General features: G+C 38.2%; 1 protein-coding gene across 2 annotated transcripts in view; it reads right to left on the reverse strand.

Moving 5' to 3' along the window:
• Positions 1–24294, reverse strand: part of FANCC (FA complementation group C) — an 82804-nt gene that overhangs the window by 17735 nt on the left and 40775 nt on the right. For both annotated transcript variants that reach the window (XM_074533341.1, XM_074533340.1), the window contains exons 5-10: positions 18576–18695; positions 17718–17782; positions 15497–15661; positions 12346–12502; positions 5226–5278; positions 2571–2670 (exon numbers count right to left, since the gene is read on the reverse strand). In XM_074533341.1, the coding sequence (XP_074389442.1) occupies positions 2571–2670; positions 5226–5278; positions 12346–12502; positions 15497–15661; positions 17718–17782; positions 18576–18695 (660 nt within the window). The remainder of the gene's footprint in view (positions 1–2570; positions 2671–5225; positions 5279–12345; positions 12503–15496; positions 15662–17717; positions 17783–18575; positions 18696–24294) is intronic.

A 24294-nucleotide genomic window follows, 5' to 3' on the forward strand; every position in this document is an offset into this window, starting at 1 on the left:
AAAGGGTTGTGCTGCATCCAGAGGGACCTTGACAGGCTGGAGAAATGGGCTGACAGCAGCCACACAGATATCAACAAGGAGAAAGTATAAAGTCCTGCACTTGGGCAGGGATAACTCCAGGTACGTGCTGGTGGACACCCAGCTGGAAAGCAGCTTGCAGAGAAGGACCTGGGGAGCCAGTGGACACCAAGGTGAGTGTGAGTCAGCAGTGTGCCCTTTGACAGAGCAGTGAGTGGCATCTGGAGCTGCCTTAGGCAAAGGATTGCCAGCAGGTCCACGGAGGTGCTCCTTCCCCTCCCCTCAGCACTGTAAGCAGCCATTCCAGCAGCCTAACCTGAAGTACTGTGCCCAGTAATGCTCAGTTAAATAAGGGGCCACAAGGATCATTAAAGGACCAGAGAACTTCTATGAGGAAAGACTGAGAAGGCCTGAAGAAGAGAAGGCTCAAGGGGGTTCTTACCAATGTATATAAACACCTAAAAGGAGGGTGCAAAATAACAGAACAAGGGTTTTGGCAGTGGTGCACAGCGACAGGATCAGAGGTAATGGCACAAACTCAAGCACAGGATGTTCTGTCTGTATATCAGAAGACACTTCTGTAATTTATCTTTTGACTTCATTTTCACTGTGAGGTGGCCAAGCACCACCACAGTTTGCCCAAAAAGTTGTAGAGTCCCAGCTGGACACAGTCCTGGACAATTCTATGTAGCTATGATCTCGAGCTCAGGAGTTGGACAAGATGATGTCCAGAGGTCGCTTCCAATTCTCAAGCAATCTATGATTCTCTCATTTAGATCTTTGAATCTCCATACCATTAATCTTTCTGACAGCTGCCACACTGCAACAGAGATTCACGCTCCTATCACACAAACCTGTGAACTGCCAGACACGAGCCACTTCTTTGGCAAATTTTATGGATGTACGTTTGCCTAGAGTTTTTTCAGTTAACTGTCTCTAAATTCTGAAGGTCTCAGTGAACTCACTTCATCTTCTGTCATTAATGTTTTTACCATTCTTCTGCTTAATGCTACTGAAGCATTTTATGTCCTGCCAAGGGCAGTGAGATAACACAAAGACAGATACCTTACGAATATATGTAATGATGGTATGACCAAAGGGGAAAAAAGGGATCTGACTGACTTAAAGTTTAGGAAGCAATCTGTACCCGCCTTTTTGCAAGTTAACTAAAATTACATTTGATTCATAAACTGTAACACAAGGGACTTTTAATTCTATCATTGACGATAACAACTTAATTAGTACTTCATTACCTAAACAGTATACAAGCTAAATAAAGTAAACTCAGTATTTAAAACCACTTTAGAAAAACGGGCTGCAGTCCATGTTAGCTGCTAGCTAGCAATGCCAGCAGGCAAAGCACTTTCACCTTCAAGAAAATGTATCAGCTGCACAGCAGGATTAGCTCTTGGGAGTCTGATGGGTGTGGAACCTCTACTTTCTTTCTCACCCACTGATCCCCACCTGGGGCTACACAGTGTGTTGTTGCCATGCAGTCAGGGTGGCACAAGATCATCATGCACAGCACTAATGTATTAAGCAAGACAGCTGCCTGAAACCAGTAGACAGATTCAGTCACACTGCTAGTTAAAAGCCAATATGCCACAAGTTTCAAGAAATCCCAGTATTCTCTTAATTACCATTTCCCTCAAAAAGATGCAAAAACTCAAAGGAAAATAAAATTTTCTTAAGTTTAAAGTGTAAGGTTTTAAATGACAAGTTCTTCCCAACTTGCATCATAGGAATTTGATTTCAAAAAACAAACACGATGAACAAGATGGTCAGAATGTGACCATGTGATTTGGGAATCTGAAGCCAAGTTTGCAACCTGTAAGTAAAGTAAGATTTTTCATATCTGTATTTTGAAATTTTAAGGTAAGAAACTGATCTTGCTCTTGTTTAAATTAGCACAAAAACTAGTTCTATTTAATTCAGTTCAGTAAGACCAGTACAAAAACCTGTGCAGCAGAAGAAAGACTAAGCTGTAAAATTTGAAAATTTAGACTAAGAAAAATTTCAGAGAGACCACTGCTGAGGGTCAGGAACTGAAACCAGTATGTATTCCGTGTCCCAGTATGTATTTCTCTGTGTCTTTTACCTTCTGAACAGACAAATACGACTATTCAATATCCTTCTTATAACTATCTAAGGGACTAGGAATGGGATTGTTATCTCTGTTTCATTTATTGTCAAAGACCCTGCTTCTGCAAAAGAAAAACGCATCTAGCATTTTTCCTCCTTTTTATCAAAGATGAATGTTCATGTTCACTCTACAGACACCTCAGCATCAGGGAAACAGAGCCAGGGAAAAGCACTTTAGGCTGATGGACTTGAGGGTTAAGTTAGGTAAACTGCTCTTACCTGCTGGTATCATGCTATAATTTTATGCGCAGGTGAAGATGTTTGAACTGAACTTTGGCATATCTATACAGCTACAGAGGGATGCTATTATTTGTATTCAGTCACCTCTCTTAAGAGTAGAATTGGGGTTTTTTCTTGCAAAATTTTGCATTTTGTCACTGGAGAAAAATAAGAAAGAGATCTTGACTAACCTGTTTGTTTTCATTCTGATAAGCCTGAAGGAAGAGCTGTGTGAACACCTGTATAATTGTCATAACTTCTGGGGTTCCATCAGTTTCCATCAGCGCATTCCTATGCATTGAAAAGTTAGATATGACAGATCAGATAATTAGTCTGCCCATCACACCACTGTTAACTGAATGAAAGAAAAAGGTATATTCTTTGTATGCTGCAGATTCAAGCTGTGTCTGAGCTCATTACACCACTAACAGAAATACTAATTTGCAGGCTTTTCAGATTTTATTTTTAGTTAAAAAAAAAACCAAACAAATCTCATACACAACTCCTACAAATAAATTAGACTTAGTTAATATATACAATATACATGCAGACACATAATTTATCCTACTTAAATAAGTATACAATTAAAAAGACTTGCACAACTTTATTAGCCAAATTTGGTGTCTGATCAGTTTATTGTGTTCAGAGCAACTACTCCCATGATAGAGTTCAGCACACTTTATAGTGTTTTGTGGCATCCCATAGGCCACTCTAGAGGTTTACAAAGGTAAGTGCTTCAACTTTCCTTCCACAGAGCAAAATAACCTTAAGCAAATGGAGCAAGTGGAGAAAAACACATAGCAGCAATTCTCATTCTCTTATTTGAAAGACATATAGAAAGGAGAAAGGAGAAAAAATGTTCAAAGTAAGTTGCCAGTGAGATACAATTATTAGAGAATTGTTTCATTCCTCCTAAAATATATGAAGAGTTAACACATTACTGTAACATAGAAATGTTACAAAACTACAGGCAAATATAATCACTGGTAAAAAAAAAAGAAATAGTACATGCAAACTCAAGACAGTCCAGGTGTATGGACTTCTGTATAGCCACACAAGGCAAGAAAACATAGCAAGAAACATTGGGAAATAAAAGCAGTAAGTAATATCACTGTGATAAAATCATATAGAACAATTAATCTCAATATGCATGCAAATAGCAGGAAAAGTTATTACAGAAAGAGACACAATGCTTAGATCCATACTTCCAACAGAACACTAACCCCAAACATAAAAGAAATTTTGTGCCAGCTATAGAAACCTAACACAGTTTCCAAGCAAGGAAGTACATTTTCTTTATCAGCAGTTCTCTAAAATCTCCCATGTGATAACAGTAACTTAACATCTGCACATCACTTGATAATAGTTGGAAGGACACAGAGAAATAGAACAAAAATAAACAGAAGGCTGCATAAACCAATTGGTCTGCAAAAACCAGCTAACATATACAGCTTCATGTAAGTATCAAGAAAAGGTGAGACATAGTATTCTTAAAATACACCAACATTTTAATACCAACAATGTAGAGGGACAAGCACACTAAGCAGAAACAATTCAAAGTAAAGAAAGGGAGCAGAAATGTAGGCTTAGAAACAGGAAAACATCATTTTGTAAGACAATTTGAAACACTGATAGAAGTGCAAAATTTTACCAGGAAATGCTGTGTTGGACAAAGCCCTGCATTAGCTGAGAAACATAATTTTATCCATTTCTACGTCTACCAAAGGGGAAGGATGCAAAAGAGTAGTGAAGTCATGTGTTTTTTTTAAAAAATATTCCATATAGCATGACCTTAAATAAGCCAGGAAGCCTGGACAAATTTTGTCTCCCTGTACTATCACACTACACAGTCTCCAGCCTAAGACACCAACACACATCTGCTGAAGTCACATCAATTTTTAAATGCATCCCAAATTGCTTTGGGAAAGTGATGAATCTCAACTCTTCAGGAAGTGCTCTCTGTGTGCAGACACACAGAGACCACAGGGCAGTGACTCCCAATTGCTCCACTCTCACCATACAGTGTCTACAGCCAAGCCTCTTCTGTTAGTGCCTGCACGAACCTGAATGTGCACACAGACACACAAATGCCCCCACACAAATGCACCTGCCAGCCCTGTTTTCATAAGAAAGGAAACACTCGACGAGCAAAGGATGTCAGTCACTAAATACATTATTGCTGTATTGATATTGTTAATACTGATAACCCTGGCAGTAGATCTACTTAAAATTAGTAAGTACTCAGTCAAGCGAAAAGAAGAGAAAAGCCACTGAAAACTGAGTATAAAGGATTTGAAGCCCCTGCGTGGTAACCAATATATTGGTTGCTTCAAAATAATTTTAATACATTCAAAACTAAACTCAGTATTAATAGGTGGATCAATAGTTGAAGGCCATTTAGAGCATATCTAACATAAATCCTGAAATATATAAGCAAAATATAAAAGAGGCTACACCAGTAAGTGCAAAAGGTTTTGCTAAATGCTACCTTCATGTTGGCATGGGCCAAGCCATTTCAGCACTTAACATTTTCACCTCAAAACTGTATTTCAACCACAAATCTCTACTGAAATACAAAATAAATGACAAATTTTAAAGGCCAAAATACACTGTAGTCAACTGTACCAATGATTATTATGATATAACTTTTACTTAAAGTTGATAAGATTTTTAACATTTTTCATTATTTTCAGTGTACTACACAGAAAGGGACTTTAGAGAATACAAGCAAAGAAAAAGATATCCTGAAATTATAATATGTTGCAGATTATAGTGCTGTTTCTGCTCTTGAAGAAAACCTCAGTGTTTAAATTTAAAGCCCCTCCCATAGTAATTTCAAAACTTACTTGAAAGTTTCATTTACAATTCTGAAAATAGCAGGATGGCTTGCTGCTTGTGGCTGTTGACAATCAAATGAAAGAAAATTAGGTATTAATAAGGAACAACTCACACAACTGTCATTGCATAATTTACAGCTTCACTTATTGATGCTATTACACAGCCATTATTAAACTGTAACTCTAAGATCAGCTCTTACTAAGCCCTCAGATTTTCTCAGGATTAGAATTCTTAGGATTCTCCATAGCAAGACCAAGCAGGCTCATCAGCTGACAAATGCAAACACCTGGGATCCCAAACTGTTTATGACAACATTCACTACAAATACTGAAGGTGGCAGACAGAAAGAACAGGTCGTTGCATGCGATTCCTAGAGGCTAGACACAGGGAGTATATTTTCAAAAAGCTTTCCCTTCCTCTCTGCAGAAAATCCTCCCAGGATGCACTTTGAGACTCTTGCTACATCTTCAAAATTAAATTCCACAAATTAAATTGATTTTATCACCTTTGTCTTTAATAGTTTTGCATGCATTTTCATCCCAGATATTTTCTCACAGTATAATCTTCTTTTGTGAACTTCAGTGTTGCTAGTACAAGCTAATTGTCTCAGTGCCTAAAAAAAAATTTTTACCTAGTGAAGCCTTTTACCATGCTACCACACAAAAGATCGTTTTGAGAAAGTTGTTACATTAAACATGCACCAGTAAACAAACTGCTTTCCAATCCCATATTCTCAGGCTTTTATGGAACATCTAGAAAAAACTCCACTTACACATTTCCCAAAGTACTAAGTTAAAGTCTAAGTTGAAAAGCAAATCCTCACTTAGTGTCTCTGATGTCAGTGCCTGAAGATTTAGTAAGAATATAGGTCTTGAACAGCCTAGAGTAAAGCATGTTTAATAAAATGCATTATATAAACTTTGGGAAGCATGGTATTTATAAAATTTCATTTATCAATACAGCTTAAAGTGAATAATGCACTACTGAAAGCTTGCATGCACTCATTTCAAGCTAAAAAGTACCAAGTAGAAAAGTAACATAACACTGTAATAATCTATATTAATAATGTTTATAAAAATAAACTATAATAATTATTATAACAATACTAATAACGATTAAAATACTATGTTTTTAATTGTACACAGGGAGAACAAGGACTTTGCTTGCTACGATCCGTAGATGACAACATCAGAAACCAAACCCCCCTTACTAAGAGCTGTTTAGCGGGGCTGCTCCTGCCCGCAGCTGCGGCTGCACAGGGGCGGCACAGCTCGGCCCCGTCCCGTCCCTGCGCTGTGGAACGGGCGCCACCTCCCGCTCCAGAGAGGGGCAGCGCCCCAAATCCCGCCGGAGAGCCGCGGAACCCCCGGCAGGGCTGCAGGAGGCACGGGCCCCTCCTCCCTGGGGGTCTGCTTCTGCCTTCGTGCTTTGTTTGCTTCTTTCTCGGTCTGTGGGAAGACTGGACTGTATCTCCACAGCTGCCTGCTAGATCCAGCCATCCTGAGGCGCTGGAGAGCAGTGAAAAGTGAAAGTGTGCCTTCAGTCCAGCTGATTCCGTAATTCCTCCCCTGTCTTTCAGACACTCTGCCCACCTTTGCACGCACACTCTTGTGGTGAGGAACTCACACACTGTTGCCTACGACAGGCTGGATACAAACCAGAAAGGGTCCACCAGAGGATCAGCTGACAGAATGTGCTGTATACAACAATGAAAAACTCTGCACGTCTTCCTGGCAGACAGCAGCTATCTAACTGTATCCACTATAAGAAATCATAGTTAATAGCCCCTAGGGTTTTATCTAAACTACTGAAATCAATATGATTGATATCTCATCACTGGTAGTCAAAAGGGATAACAAAGAAACAAAACCCAGGCCCAAACCCCACTGTTACCAAATTTCACAAGCTTTTGACTGTATGGAATAATACATTCAAGCATTCAAGAACAAGCATGCTGTGATAATACAAAATTCTGCCCCACAATTTGAAGATGCCCTTTGTGTAACAGGTCAAGAGCACGCAGCACAATTCTGCTGCTGCTAAGAGCAGTTCTGGAATTTGGGAGGGATTATCATTTTCAGGAGGGATTTTGATAAAATTTTCTTCTTGTTGACATTATCTCCTTACATTTTCAAAATAAAAAGGCATTTTACATTTCAATAATCTTGTCTGCAACTATTCAGTGCTTTTCACAGAAATCAAACCCTATGTATTGTTCAATCACTTCTAAAACATGCACAATACAGACAGCACAATACACACTAAACAAAAAGATTCAAACACAGAGAATTGGAGCTGCATGTGTGGTATTATGATAGAAAAAATGTACTTTTAACATGTTTTCCAGACACTAGTCTTGAAGAACTATACCACTTATGTATCTGTATTATTAGAAAGCAGAATCTGAAACAACTTATTTATAACACAAAGCCAGACGTGAATAAAAAAATAAGAAAAATACATCTGTATCTACAGTAAGCAAGTAAATGGGGGAAAAAAAGAGACAGAATAATCTGCTTTTTATTCATATCACAGAATTCTCTGTAACAACCACAAGAATAAACATGGGGAACTAAACATGACCAAGGTCATACAGATTTGAGGTGGTAACTCTCAATTTTCAGATTCGCATGCAATTAATTGGACCTGACACTTCTAGAAGTTAAGGACATCTAACTTCAGGAAACTACTATGGTGCTGTATTTCAAATGTTGTCTGCATCTTCCAATTGTATATTTGTATTTCTGAATTTTATTTTATATTTACCAGTTTAAAATAGGAAATGTTACTTTTTTCTTATAGGAAATGCCAAATGTGTTTTTATTTTGAAGAATTTATTTTTAAAGCACAAATATATTTTTACAGAAGTTTTAAAAGTGCCTGAATCTATCAACATTAAGAGTAATTTTCTCTATCCTTCCTCTTTTCTTCCCCATTAATGCCTCTTTTATTGGCCCTGTACATTGGAGAGTATTTTTACTGCAGAGCTCAGGGACAGTGGGGATAAGGCTGAGTGCCTGCGGGTGACAGTCAGAGGGAAGGCCCACAAGGCAGAGATCCTGCTGGGAGTTTGTCACAGACCACCCAGCCAGGACAAAGTGAAATATTCCACCAGTGGATGTTTCATGGTCACTGGCCCTTGTTCTTGTGGGAGACTTTAACTTGACAAATGTCTGCTGGAAGCTCAGCAGTGGAGAGGAGACATTCTAGGAGGTTCCTGCAGTGAGCGGAAGGTAAATTCCAGGCACAGCTCATGAGGGAGCCTACCAGGGCAGGCCCAGCCAGACCTGCTGCTCACAAACAGGGAAGGGCTGTGGGACGTGTGGTGGTCAGAGACCACCTTGGGCACACTGACCATGGAATTACAGAGTTTCTCTGTTCTTGGTGAAGTAAGGAAGGGATCAACAGAACCTCTACCTTGGACTTCCAGAGGGCAGACTTTGGCCTGTTCAGGACACTGGTTCAGAGAGTCCCTCAGGAAACTGTTCTTAAAAACAAAGGGGTCCAGGAAGGCTGGACATCCTTTAAGAAGAAAATTTTAAAGGCACAGGAGCAGGCCATCTCCATGTGCCAGTAGATGAGATGGCATGGGAACTTAGAGAAAAAAGGAGAGCTTATGACCTCTGGAAGAAGGGGCAGGCAACTCAGGATGTTATTAGGTCATACAGAGAGAAAACCAGAAAGACAAAACCTCAACTAGAACTCAATCTGGCCACTGCTGAGAAAGATTATAGAAAGTGTTTTTACAAATACTTTAACTACAAAAGGACGGCCAAGAAATATCTCCATCCTTTACTGGACACGGAAGGAAGAGAATCCCCTGTTGGGGATAAGGAAAAGGCTGGGTACTTAATGCTTTCCTTACCATAGTCTTTAACAGAAAGCTCCATTATCCTCAGGCCCCTCTGAGCAGGCAGACAGGGATGGGGAGCAGAACAGAGCCCCTGCAACCCAGCAGGAAGTTATGCGTGACCTGCTCTGCCACACAGACAATCACAAGTCTGTGGCTTCAGATGGGATCCATCCAAGGGTATACTGAAGGAACTGGCAGAAATGCTCATTAAGCTGCTCTCCATCATTTATCATTAGTCCTGGCTGATGTCTTAGATGTCTGAAGGTTGGCCAGTGTGACACCCATCTACAAGAATGGTGGAAGGGAGGATCCAGGAAACTACAGGCCTGTCAGAAAAATTTGACAGAAAATTTGTGGATATTGTCTACCCAGACTTTAGCAAAGTACCTCATTGCAAGGGCACTGAGGGGCTGCAGCAAGTGCAGAGAAGAGCAACGGAGCTGGTGAAGGGTCTGGAACATCCTGTGAAGAGCAGCTGAGGGAGCTGGGGTTGTTCAACCTGGAGAAAAGGAGGCTCAGGGGTGACCTTATCACTCTCTGCAACTGCCTGAGAGGAGGGTGCAGCCAGGTGAGGATCAGCCTCTTCTCCCAGGCAACCAGTGACAGGACAAGAGGGCAGAATGTCAATTTCTGTGTAGATCACTAATAATTTTGTCAGTTAAACATTAGAACAGGCTGCCCAGGGAGGTGTTGGGAGTCACCATCCCTGGAAATGTTCTAAAAACAACTGGATGTAGCACTTAAGAGTCGTATTTAGTTGACATGGTGGTTCTCTCAAAGACTGGACTCAATGATATTGGAGGTCTTTTTCAACCCTAACGATTCTACCATTCTACGCTAACAAGGTGGAAAATAAAATGCAGCAAGAACAGATGGCTCATAAAGAAGAAGACGACAACAAATTTTAAGCCCTCTCAACTTATTGCACTTTTCTTGCAACATACTTTTGAAACAAATAAAACTACTTTGGAAAGCTATCTCAAAATCAAACAGAAACTAAATTACACCAATTTGATCACATCTCTTTTTAAATACATGGGTTTTAAAAATCTGTGTATACACATATCTATCCATTCCTGGTAAAACATAAAATATTAGTATGTGTATTTACTGCATGTTTAGTTGTTAATGCAGACATACAAATCCTAAAGTTACTTCAGAAAGGAAGACATCCACTCACCCACTCAATTTCAAAGAAGCTAAGAGACCATTTGTGATGGTCGCTTCAATTGTTTTTATTACTTCTGAGTAACTACAGAATTTCCAATACTAATTTCAGTTTAGCCACAAACATACAAACATAATAGCATGCCATACAAACGTAAGTTAGTGGACCATCACACAACAATTACTCTTGGAATTAAAATATGTGAGTAGTACATATCAAGTTTATTTCATCAGAGAAGTACAGTAGTTTACAACTATCTGTGTACCTTAGATGTCAGTGAGGATTATGTGCAGTATTATTATTGTATTAAGACACTTTATTTAGGTAAGTTACTCTGATAATGAAATTATGAAAGAGCTGATTGAGGTTTCCTTCTTAAAATGTACTATAATCCAATCACTAACATCACTGACTATTTGTCCTCTAAAGGTTTTCTTCTAGGTAGGAAAGTAGAAATCTAGTTTTGTCTTGTGATTCCACTATTACCATATCCATAAGGTAAACAGAACTTACATCCTAAACACCATAATCCAACTGCCAAAAAGTTTAGCTCCACATTCCTAAAAAAGTATTTAAATATCCTTTAGGCAGGCTAAATTAATATACTGTTGGATTCAAAGTGCTGACTAATTTAATGTCACGCAAGTATCTTTACAGTAAAATGAACATGTTGTACAAAACATCATTATGCATCTAGACCACTATTTCAGGATCACATTATTTTCCTTCTATACTGCCTCTCTGAAGCTTCTCATCCAGCTGTTTTTACCTGTTATGCCATCTCCCATATATGCACCCTGCCTCTTATCAATGCCTACCAATCCAGCTGCCTCCTGCTCTCTTCTTTACAGCTCCATTCATTCCATTCTTTGTCCACAGGATGTCCTCTCTAAACCAGCTTTCAAAGCTGCTGCACTGGTCTTGTGAATATCTTATTTTGAAACTACAAAGTCTTTGGAGCAGAGGCAAGTAAAGACAACCTAAGTGTGCTAGCACAGTAATGTTCCATTCTTTTCAGAGATCAGGATGTGAAGGAAACTGAAGGATGAAGGTATTTATTAAATTACAAAAGCCAACATTTGAAACAAGTATTTGACTATTTTAAAAACATATTTTATATTTATAACCTAGATTTAGATATCTTTTTTCCTTCAGCCAGTATATGGTATAGTACCAGACACTATATAAAGTTTACAATATATCTGATATAGAAAAATTATGCATAGGCCCTCTATGCAGTCTTGTTTGCTGTAGCACCTAAATCCCCAGATAGCATATGAAGAACTGCTGACACCAAAGTATTTATGATATTTGCTAGCATTGTAATGGATCCCTAAAATAGGAGATTTCCAGGTTCAATTAAAAAGGAAGAATAAGTAAAGGCAACATTTTTTTCCTCACTAGAATATGTACTCTGTAAGCAGTTTCATAGGCTGAAAATAAAACACCATATGCCATTCATTAGTTCTGTCATTTTACGAAACATATAATTTGACTGCATACCACACATGCTATTTCACACTGCAATTAACAATTATATTTACATTTAGCGCTGCAACTAGCTCATTATTTTGGAAAAAGTACAGTGCCAGGTTTTCTCATAGGGAAGATTTTTGGTGCTCTGCATAACACAGCATCTGAAAATAAATTTTAATTACAGGTTAGCAAATGTTTTGCATTAAGAATTTTGTTCAGGTTTACAAACAAAACCAAGTAACTAAGCAGTCCATAACAAGGGACTCCAGCTGTTCAGACTGCTGGACAAAGGGCACAGACATCGAAGTAAAAACAGAATCAAATCCTTCCTGGCCAGAGTTCATAATTTTTTAAGACAGAGAAAGGTACTCAGCACCCTCACCACTGGGATTTGTGTTTCTTTACCCATTTTTCATCATTGGATGACATATTTTTTTCTCTTCTACCAATTCATTGTAAAAACTAAAAAATTAGTGATGTCTGTAAGACTCAAGATTTGGTTTGAATTAACAAGTTTTATGTCCCATAATGGCCGTTTATGCTGATGCATGTCTCTACGCTGACATATTTGAAAACTGTCACTCCTGAAGCATGAAAGAGCAGTATCAAATGTACCTTATATTGCACATACCAGCAATGAGTCTTTCATGACACGAGCCACTTCTTCCAGTGAATTCAACCGAATGGAAAACAACTGGTCTAAAAGATGTAAGGTAGCTTTTTCAAGGCTTGATAAGTGACGAAGCCAAAGGCTGAAGACAGCTGATTCAGGAAGGGAGATCTTCTTCCTGGTTTAGAGAGGAAGATACTGTTTTACCTGAGTAACTAGAAGGAAGACCAAAAAAAAATTTACTTTTTTTTTGTTGTTGGTTTTTTTAAAAATATATTGGGGAAAAAGTAGACACAAAGATCAACCTGAAGCAAGAGAGAGTTCTTGTTTACAGTAACCTGTTCAATAGCAAATCATAATAGCAAAGAATGACAGGAAATCACCATCATCTACAAATGCGACTTTACCACATGTGTTTAAAACCTAGAAATTTGGTAACATTGGAACCCATCAAAGGGAAACAGAATGTTTAAGTCTGGAGTTCCCTCCCTCTCTCAAGAAAGGTCTTGTCCCTGTGCTCTCTGACATCCAGATTAGTTCCTGCAGAGAGCTACTGACAGATGAACAGGAAGGTTTCTGCTGTATAAGCAAAGCATTACCTATCTTTGCAGAGAAATAAGGAAGAAACCCAAAACCAACAACAACAAAAAGGAAAAAATAAGATAACAAAGAAAAAAAATTACTTAGAGGTAGCTAAGTCTTCAGCCCACCAGCACTGACCAGAGCTATACAACAGACAAATAGTTAAGAAGACAAGTTATCTCTTCACTTAAAGACTTCAGCTATTGGTGTGGTATCACCACAAAAGAAAAGCCACAGTGTGGACCAGCATGAATCAAAATATACTAAACTAACCTCCCAAGAAGAGATATCACAGCACAAACACCCTAGAATATTTTTGTAGCTATTGTGAGAGTTGGATATTAAAAGGTGCAAAGCAAAACAATACATAAATAACAATAAATATTTGCCTTAGTCTTAAATCAAGTTAAGATTAAAAAACCTAAAATTAGGCTGGAGAATACATGCAAACTAAAGCTCCTGATAAAAGGAGAAAAACAACAGCAGAAAGAATACTAAGCCGTTTTAGGATCTATTTTGTATTTATTTTGCCATACGTTTGTTTCATTATCAGCTCTCAGAATTCTGAATTTCACTTAAAAGCCTGTATTTTTTCCACTCAATATTATGTACTGACCTTAAAGTATACATGAGGAGACAAGAAATACATTGAAGTACCCAGAAATTCAAAACTGTAAAGTAATGTTCAATTTCAGGATACTGTTTTATTAAATATTACTATTAAAGCACATACACACTTGAGAGTAAATAAAGAATGACAAGATATTAGCTGATTTTGCCACTATCAACTTTCTTGTCGCTTTTGTGACAGCATGGTAGATATTATAAATATTATGGCAGGAAAGAAAGCTAATAAGCTTACACAGAGGTGCTGCAACTGTAAGATATAAAAAACCATACAGGAAGTTAACTGTAGTGATTATACTCCCACAGCTGAACTTGCACATGTCCCCACCAGGACAATTTTGAGCTCTTTGTAGCCCTGCAAGTGCTCTGTTCTCTGGGGCAGGTTCTACCCATGCTCAGAAAAAAGACATGTTCAGAACTCAACAGAGTAAGGGAAAATAGAAGTCAATTGTCAGAGAGGGGAAAAAAATAAAATACAAGAACATTCACATTGATACCACATGAGTTCAGTGACAGTCCAGGAATATATCATGCAAAGCATGTGCGATCCTGTACCTCTCTCAGGGAAACTTTTGCAAACTGCACTTTTGCTGAGGACCCTGCAAGAGTCACTTAATCAAAAGCCATGTGAAATCAGGTATATTTGTTCACTGTGATAAGCAAGTAGCTCAACAGTTAATAAAAGAGACATTTCTTTCAGTCAGAAGAACCTCTTACTACCATCCAAAGAACGGCCTTACTCACTACATGAAGTGTCAGAATGGTCATGATGGACTGCCCATCAGCTTACTGATATGAGAACAAAACATATGTACAGAACCTGTGAACTTGCTCTCAAAGTCTTTCAGACTTATGGAACATGAACAGTCAGAAGCCACAAAAGATGGACAAGTGGAAGGGTGAAAGACAGCTCTGTGCTTTTGAGCACATCTTTCACTACCAACTGCCACATTCACACTCCTTTTTAATTCCTTTTCCTCAACTTGTAAAAACATGCATGGATTAGTTATTGTACTTTTCCATTAGTTATCTATTTTTGTCTGGAGCCCTCAATGGATCACCACAAAAATATTCCTTAGAACATCTCAGAAATCATGATGAGTACAGAGGAAGCAATTAAGACTGCTTAGAAAAGGAGAGAAATGGATAATTGACACAAAATGTTCACAAGGGACATTTTCTAGTATAAAAAAAAAATTTATAATACAGCATTTCAGGTACAACTTGAATAAAGCAATTCTCAAGTAAATGCAGGATGTGATTTCCCTGACATTTTCCCTTCATGGCATAGCCAATCTTGCTGTTCAGGTTCACTCAGCTGGTTTCCATTAATTGACTAATTTTATCAGAACAGTGGGTTTAGTGGTAGCAAGCTCTGCTTGTTTTGCTTCTCTTTCGGACTCATTAAAACTAATCTGTTGAAAACCAGGAGAATTAAAAATCTGGAGATGCAATTTCACAAAAAAAAAAAGTAAAAACAAAAAACCCAACAAACAAACCCCACCAAAAACAAACAACAAAAAAACCCTAAAAACAAAACCCCAAAAGAATTATGAAAACATCAAACATAAGGATTTGTCTTACAGAAAAACTGAAATCACCCCCAAAATGCCAAGTTAGCAAAGGCAATACACTTATATGACACAGAAATGACATTTCTGTGACAAGTTATCACAACTTCCACAAAATTCCTAAAATCTATTGGAGGTTTTAACCTCCTTTTTAGGGAATAGGTGAGACAAAGTCACAGTCAATATTTAAAGCTGTAATGCCACATTTTATGCACTACAGCAGTGTAAAATTCTGCTTTAGCCCACATCCTTAGCTCTGCTATTCGACTGCAAGGGAAATACCTTTCTAGAAAAGTACACAGTGCATTAAGCACACAAACCTAGAAAAAGGACATTGAATTGAATTTATAGTCTTTATGAAAAAGCAAAACAACACAAACCCTGCTACTTACTTTAAAAAGGCCTCATTCACAGCCTCTAGAAACTCCGAACTGAGAATTTCTTTTGATGACCCTCCGTGGTAAAGAAGGAGAGCTTCCAGCAATGGAGTTAGATCAGGCAAAGTAATGAGAGGCACACAGAAAATGGAAATAGCATTCACACAACTGGCTGAAATGCTGAGGGAAAAAATAAACACAGTTCATATTTCAGAAAAGTCATAAATTCGAAACTGTTAAGGAAATAAAATATATAATATTTTAATATAATAATGACAGAATATTAAATGTAAGACATGCATACCTAATTGCTCAAAAATGATTTACTAAAATGACTGTTGACATATCATTTCTTATTTTGCACAGAATTTTAAGAAGTTAGATAAAATTTTGATATTTAAGTGCTCAAAGCAAACCACGTGAGGGATATCAACAAAGCTCTGAATTGAACCCAGTTGTGATGGCTCCATCACCACATCCTTACTAGTAGACACTTCACTGTCTTTCCCAGTGAAGGAAGACTAAAGACTCATAGCTCCCAGGCAAGTTTCCTGCAGCCCCAGAAGAGACAACCTAACTGCTTTTCAGGCCTCCTGTTGCTTTTTTTAACCTTTCTTTCCTCTTAACAGAAACAATTTATGAATCCTGCTGTCTTCAAGTGCTCAGCTGGAAAATTTTTGTCTTACAGATCTATAGCTGAAAAAATATGTAGCCCCTTTAGACCTTAATACATAAACCACTTGCTGGATCTTCTCACTAAAACTACATGGTTGGAAATGGTTAAAGACAGTGGAATCTTGAACATAAAGAAAATATAAAAACTTTGGAACTTTAAGAAAATGAAAACGCCAAAGACTGGATTTGCAAAAAGAAGTCACAACTTTCCCAGAGAATATATATTGTTTCTAGCACCTAAAATTGTAGCATTGACAGGAAGATACTTATTGTCCTATATTGTTTGTAAAAGGATTCCCTGAGTTCCTGCAAATTTCTCCTGATTCACTAAAAGAAGTGCATTCTCTGAAAAAATCTGAAAGTATTTTCTTTGAGGAGTCACCAATAGGACTTCAGGACCTATTGGTGAGGACAGGGAATTAAGAAGGTTGCTCAGCAGTATGGACATGAGGTACTAATCATCACTATTTAAGCAGAGAGAGAAATAAAACGAAACATTTTCCAAGATGCACATTTCCAAGTAATTACCTGATTAAATATTTGTTTAAGATTTCTTATACTGAAATACTTCAAAATGCACTTTTGTTACAAGTATTTTTGTAAGAATGGTAATTATTGGGATGATCTGATCATGCAGCAGTATCTTCTACGATACACAGACCTGAAACTCTAAATCAGCTCCCTTTACAAAATTATGTTTCTAATTCCTTATCCAGGATTAGCAAAATTCTGCAGATGAATTTACTCTTACTTAACTTCAGAAGAAAAACCCAGTGAAGACAGTTTTGTTATAGATGATCTTCAAAATATGTTCTTGGAAAATAATGCTACTATACAATGTGTACAATGAATTTGCAACTATGTTATCATCTGAATTTTTAAAATATCACTAAATGGAAAAAGGAGAAAATGTACATCTCTAAAAGCAAACCACTTTTGTCTCTGGAACTTGAATAAACATCCCTACCATAATTTCTACACTCAAAAATCAACCTAAGTTCAAAGTTTTCTCTTTTTCCCAGCAGAAATCAGGTATTTTTCTTCCCAACAGTCTCAACCAGCTTTACAGCTAAGTCTGTTTCACCCTACTTTTAAAAATGTTGGCATTTAGTTCCTACATGGAAAGAAACTTAATGATACTCCTCATTAACTGCGTCCATAATTTTAATACTAAAATCAGTTCTAAACAAATTCAGCTCATTTAATCTTCCTTACCAAACATCTAGATGCAAAGAGGAAGGGGAGGATAACAGCCAAGTTAAGCCAAGAAAGGCATAAATCAGACAGCAAAAGGGCATGATCATGTAACAAAGAGTGACGGCAGCACCATTAGCAAATGATCTTTGAAGGTCCCTTCCAATTCCTCTACTACTGCCAGGTCAAGTACAAACACTTACATGAAGCCAAGCTTACCAAGCTTGTCCACGCTTTAAATTATCTAACACATGTATCCAAAACTTTTCAGCTGAAGCCTAATTTGCCCAAGACTGTAAAATGATCCTCACTGAACTGTAATGACCCAGACCAAAACATATCAAACCTATGTTTAGATAACACCTACCTCTCCTGCATGTTAAGTCCATTGCACTGGTTTTCTCTGAGTTCTGTTACTAATGAAACAACCATCTGTTAAACAAAATAAAAGTAAATAAAATACATTACATTTACTGACAACAAGCAGACATTAGTTGCATGGTTCTCTGTGTGACTGTAAAGGATGTACTGTAAAGGTTAATAACTTCCTTTGTTCATCTATTTTGATTTTTTATATTTTTTAACTATTGATGTCAAATTAAAGCTCTCCAAATCACTGAACAGACTGTACTGCAAAATGTTATTTAACACATTATATACTTTATACATTATAAAACAAAGAAGATATTCATTTCAGCTCTGCTTCCCCAAGAGTAAAGGCATAACTTTCAGAAGAGCATTACTCATAATTTTTACATACTTGGTCTGATTTGAGTCAACATATAATGAAATATTCTTCCCATTATTTTTATATATCTTAAATAGAAAAGTGACTTTAGTTAACATTTAGGGTTCATCTCCCATTTTAAATGCAGCAGATACAGTAAGAAAACATTCAGAAGTTACATTCTAATACAAAAAATTATAAATATAATTTTAACTTCATGGGTAAAAAATAATGATAGGTTTTTCTTTTGTTATAGCACAACGGGAATTGGAATTTTGTTTCTATGAATATTTATTGTAGTGTAATCTAATAAAAATTTCTCATTTGTCCAAAGATCTCCCACTTCATTTTTTCCCTTAAAAGGTTGTAAAAGTAACTGAGGTAAGAAAAGATAAACAAAGTTCAGTTCATGTTCCTTATCACAATGACAGCTCCATGTAGGTGCTTATAAACTGGTGATTTATTATTGTCAAAATCTCAATTACACCAAATACTTACATTTTTAACCAAGTGATAATAATAATCTGCTGACGTGTAGCCCAGAGTTGATATGAACGTACTGGTTTCTGCTTCATTACTTTCCCACTTAGAAGAAGAAAGGAGATGGCACAGCAAACTCTGAAAAATCAACAGAATGGCAATGAAGCTCCAGGCTAACACAAGCTGTGCAGTGCAGAGGGATAGGACAGCTATTGAACTCTGCCCGGGGTAAGGCCTTTTGATCAGCTGTGGCCATTTTACACCATTGATACAGAAGAGCAATCAGCCCCACCAACCATACGGAAAATGCTGCAGCTGCTACAATCAAATGTGGGGTCACACACACCACAAGATTTCAGCAGCTGTCCAATCTCAATGGAGACCAGTCACATCAAAACCACAGATTGTAGCTAGGTTCAGTTCTCTGAGAGCCATTTCAATCACCTGTGATCAGTACCATGATCAAGAAATGCATGAGTGTAATTAACATCTACTTTTCCATATCACTTCTTCAAGATGCTCCAGGATTCAGAGTCTGGTCTTACACTGTAGTTTGCCTAATTTCCTTATTATTTTGAGAAGATGATGATAAAAATCTTATCTTGACATTTACCTCTCTACCAATTTCACTACAAAATGCTTTACGTTTCATTAAAGCCTTTTAAATACATCATATGATAATCTAAGCAATCCTTTGATGATAGATTCCAAGTCAGATTAACAGATTTGGTACACTGGTTCTGCAGGCGTGCACAGGGGACTCTGAGCACAGTACTCATGCTTTCCTAGTTCTTCAGCCCTATACTACAGCTCTACTGTCATTTGGACAGATATTACACCCCAGCACCTTTCCTAGTAAACTCATTATGAAAACCAAAAATGCAAAATCTTGAGCACTTTTTTTTTTTTAAATCTTGGTGTCACAACTGAGCTGAGATAGTTCTAAGTTGATCATCAAACTATCTACTCCGCATTTTTTACAGTTTCATTCCTGTTCTTGACTGCTACATGCCAACATAACAACAGTTATGTTCCCTTTCCAGAGTTCATTTCAGGGCTTTATGCATCACTGAGACTTAAAGTATAAACTTTATATGTCACTAAGTATATAAAATTCCTTGTAACAGAGGGTCAGGATTAGTGTACACTGAAAAGGGCCTTCATTTAAAAAACATGATTAAAGGAAAGTTCAGACAAACTCTGTGACTTTCATGGTTCTAGGCTGCTTCATTCTGTGCATTCTTATTAATAAAAAGAGGAACCTGATGAAAGATTCTTGAGACAAAAAAAAAAAAAAAGGAAATCTCATTAACTTCTTTTCTCCTTTCAGAAATTCAAGTATTTATATATGCTTTTGTTGAACATCCCTAAGCAACTGCTTCAGAAGTCCTGGAATTAGGTATATTCAATCCATGTGTTCCATGTTTGATTGATGTGAGAGAGAAGAATCAGCAGAAGAACACCAGAGGTCTAAGAAAATTCACTGTTCTCAAAATAAGTAACAAGAATTTGGGATACCTTATTTATTGTACTTCAGGATTCTTTTACTACCTTGAAGAGTTATGTTAAATGTCTACATATCCTTTTCCTTCATAACTTTTTTCCTAGATAGCCCTCAACAGGAGCAGCTGCTGTTCTATTGGCATCCAGAGAATTCCCACAAATAAAAGATAAGGAAGAATGTTGTGTCAAAACAGTTTCAAAGTAGTAACTTACATTCAATTTTTGCATTCTTAAGAAAAAGACAGAAAACAGCAGATACTAAAAATGTACAAGCCTCTGAACGTGTCAAAAGCAAAAGTTAAAATCTATTAACTCTACAATCTCCCAACAGGCCTTAATCAATTCATTAATAAAAAATAATAACCTTTATATATTTTTATTTTCTTTTCAGAAAACTATCAAGGGTATCTACAAAACAAGATAGTTTGCCAAGCAGAATGAGATAAGGGACGAAACTGCAAGTCAAAAACAAAATAAAGGAGGTGTTACAACAGCAAACCTGGGATGCCACTTTCACGAGAGGTAAGGAAGGGGCTTGAAAAGTACAGAATCTGTTGGATTTATTAATGAAAGACTTACAAAAAGCTTGACCAGTGATAATAAACATAAAAATGTCTGAAAAGGATTTGGCAGGCTGACATGGCAGCAAATGACAGCTAAATGAGGGAGTGGCTTAAAATCCCACATACTCACCTGTACCACTACCAAATTTATTATCTAGTGACCGTTTCTGTAACCAGAATTTTCCAAAAGGTAAAATAAATTGAATACTCTCTTTGTGAAGAGTACTTTTGAAATTATTTCCCCCCCTGCCTTGGTGTAACAGCCAGTGCTAACCAAGCAGTAGAAGAAAAGAGAAGCAAAATTACTATACATGATCAGAGACTGCATATGTCCTGCAACACTTTTCTGTGATGGTTTTCAGTTTGGTACTGTTTTGGGGTTTTGCCTGCTTATTTACTTGCTTGGGGTTTTTTGTTGCTTCATTTTCAATTTACTAGATCCATGCAAGGAATTTGCAGATTTTTTTCTTGAAATGTACAAAATCTCTGAGCAGCCAGAAGGGGGCAAGGGAAACACAGGCAAGGAGATATTGTAGTCAAAATGAAAGGAGTTATTAAGTATTTATATAAGACAAATAGGTGTAAAAGATGGAAAACATTCACAATTCAGCTCTGTGTCTTATGTATTTCATTTTACTGACGGTGTTGCAGTGGAAAGCCTGAGACATCCCTACATGCAACAAAGGTATTTGTTAAAGTAAGTTAAAGCATTTGTCTTTTTCAGTTTAAAAGCTTTTTTAATCTTCTAGAAAACATACAGAAAGCTCTCCTTCTCTCTAGAAAAAGTAGCTTATTTATTTTTTATATAATGCTGGTTGTAAGTGATAATTCTTTTACTACTCTATATTAACAGAGAGCTGTCTGGAAGAAAAATTAGTACTGACGCCTCACTCATACTTGACAAATGAGTTGTTAGGATAAGGAACATTTAATGCCTTCATCAATGGGATGGGATTGAGCAGGGCAGTAGGATCGAGTGCACCCACAGCAAGTTTGCAGATGACATCAAGACACATGGTGCAATTGATTCCTGGTGGGAAGGGACACCATCCACAGGAAGGAGGGGCGGGCCTGGGTGAACTTCAACAAGGCCAAGTGAAAACTCCAGCACCTCGACTGGGCAATCTCCAATATCAGTTATCAGGGATGAATGGATTGAGGACAGCCTTGAGAGCAGAGAAGGGCTCGGGAATATCTGAAATTAACTCTTTCAGAAAGTACCACAGAGAAATATCAAAGATTTCAGATTTTCTCACATATATAGGAAGCAATACAAACATTCAAACCTTGTGACAGGTTCCATTATTACATTATGAATCCCCCAAGCATTTGGAAAATCAAAAGGCATGACATATTACAGAGCCACAGTATTGAACAGTTATTTGATACTGATGACTTTTAAGGAATCATTTCAAGATCAATATCTACGACGTATTCAAGTACATGCTGAGAAAATTGTCAGTACTAAATGTACTCCTGTGCTGATGGTATCAGCCAAGGATCCTATGCTTCCCCAGCAAAATTAACAACTGGTGATCTGCATAATCATCAATTATTCCTGGCAGTGAATCAATTACCACTCACTCTCTAATCCACTAATACCACGTTCTACAAGCCAAGAAAGTGGATCTGAAGCAGAAATACTGCATTCAAAAGGAAAAATAACAAGGGGTCTTTTATTTTTGCATTTCCAGAATCAAGATGGCTGATTTTGGAAAACAAACACCAGTCAGGCACACTCTAATATCCTAAATGACTTTTTTCTTGACTTCTCTCGCCACTAAGTAAGGAAACCACCTTGGCTGTAATTGCAAGAGAAGAAATCAATCCCCTGGCCTAGGATTAAAGGCATGCTATTCAAAATCCCATTCAACCTGAAACTGAATTAATGAATTTTTATAAAGCCCTCACAATGACCAACTTCTCTGAACAACCTTGCAAGTGACTTTATTGTACTGATGCAATTTATACTGAGTAATACTGCAGATAATTCAAAATCCACTGCTGCAGAGAGATTTCTAATACCTTTAACAGACAGATAATCCTATGAGCATCTCCACAAAGACATAAACTCATAAACTTTCTTTATCAGTGTAAGCACACTGCTTCACATCTACAAGATCCTATAACATACCTCTACTTCCTCCCCACTCCCACAGCAAAATTCAGTGGCATATGGAATATGGCATACGGAATAGCATATGGAATAGCATATGACTTGCTGAGGCAAAGCAAGGGGAGAAAACAAATTTTCTCAGTTCTTAGACTTCACAGTAGTTCTTGTTCTGTGGATGGTCCAGAGCTGGGATATCAAGACCAGGAAAACAAAAGAAAAAGAGAGGATAAAGTGAGAAAAGAGAATGAAAGCCAGAGAAATGCGGGAATGAGAGAAAAAATAAAGAGGGGACCTGATTTATTCCCTTTTATAGTTCATCTGGTGCATGCCTCTTATGTAAACTAGACTTGTCACACAATTTTTTTCACTCATGCACAGCCAGCCCTTCTCCTGGAAGTGAGGTGGGAGACTAAGCATGAGTCCCAAGGCAGAGCAGGATCTTGGCACAGAGCAGCACTGCCCCAGCTCTACAGGACTCTCTCCTGCAATCACACCTTTCCTATAGCAATACTCAGAATGTTGAGACAAAACATGCTTAGATCTGATCCTCTACAGTGGCCCCTCAGTCAGTTTGCAAATGAAACTGAGTTGGGTGGGAGATTTGATTTGCTGAAGTGTAGGAAGCCTTTACTGAGGGATCTGGACCAGCTGGATCATTGTCTGAGGCCGGTGGTATGAAGTTTGGTATAGTGAAGTGCTGGGTCCAGCCCAACACTGGGTCCAGTCACAACAACCCCAGACAGCACTATAGGCTGTGGCAAGAGAGGCTGGAAAGCTGCCCAGCCAGAAAGGACCTGCAGGGGCTGTTCAGCAATGGCTGTGCCCAGGTGGCGAGGAAGGCATCCTGGCCTCCATCATCAGTAGTGTGGCCAGAGGACAGGACATTACTGCCCCCTGCACTAGGCACTGGTGAGGTCACACCTTGAATCCTGAGTCCAGTTCTGGGCCACCCACTGCAAGAAGGCCATTGAGGGGCTGGAGCAAGTCCAGAGAAGGGCAACAGAGCTGGTGAAAGGTCTGAAGCACACACCCTATGAGGGGCAGCTCTGGGAGCAGGGGATGTTTGGCCTGAAGAAAAGGAGGGGAAACTCTACAACTATCATTCTCTACAAGTGCCTGAAAGGAGGATGTAACCAGGCAAGGGATGGTCTCTTCTGTGACACTCTCAGTAACAGCTGACAGGACAAGAAGACATGGTCTCAAGTTGCCAGGGGAGTGTGAGAGTCTGTCCAAATTTTCCCTCGTCTGCCTCACGATCGTCCTTGGGAGCCCACTGAAGAGAAGACCCCCCCTGTCTAGAATATCTGGCTCTGAAGGAGAAAAGTCACATGCCACGGGCCCCGAGACCTGAAAGCTCAGTGTTAAGCTATTGTTTTCACAAGTGTGTTTGCTGTATGCTAAGAAGGGGCACCATGCCCCGTTTGCAACAACAGCAGCTTTGGAAGCTGTCCCACCTCTCGGCCTGGCTGACTTCTCCTGAGTTTTGGGTGGTCTCTCCCACAGAAGACCCTCACCTGTTTTACAACCGCTGTGATAGACAGACGGAGATGTAAGA

This window comes from Zonotrichia albicollis, chromosome Z, assembly GCF_047830755.1.
Source record: "Zonotrichia albicollis isolate bZonAlb1 chromosome Z, bZonAlb1.hap1, whole genome shotgun sequence".
In the NCBI taxonomy this organism is placed as follows: domain Eukaryota; kingdom Metazoa; phylum Chordata; class Aves; order Passeriformes; family Passerellidae; genus Zonotrichia; species Zonotrichia albicollis.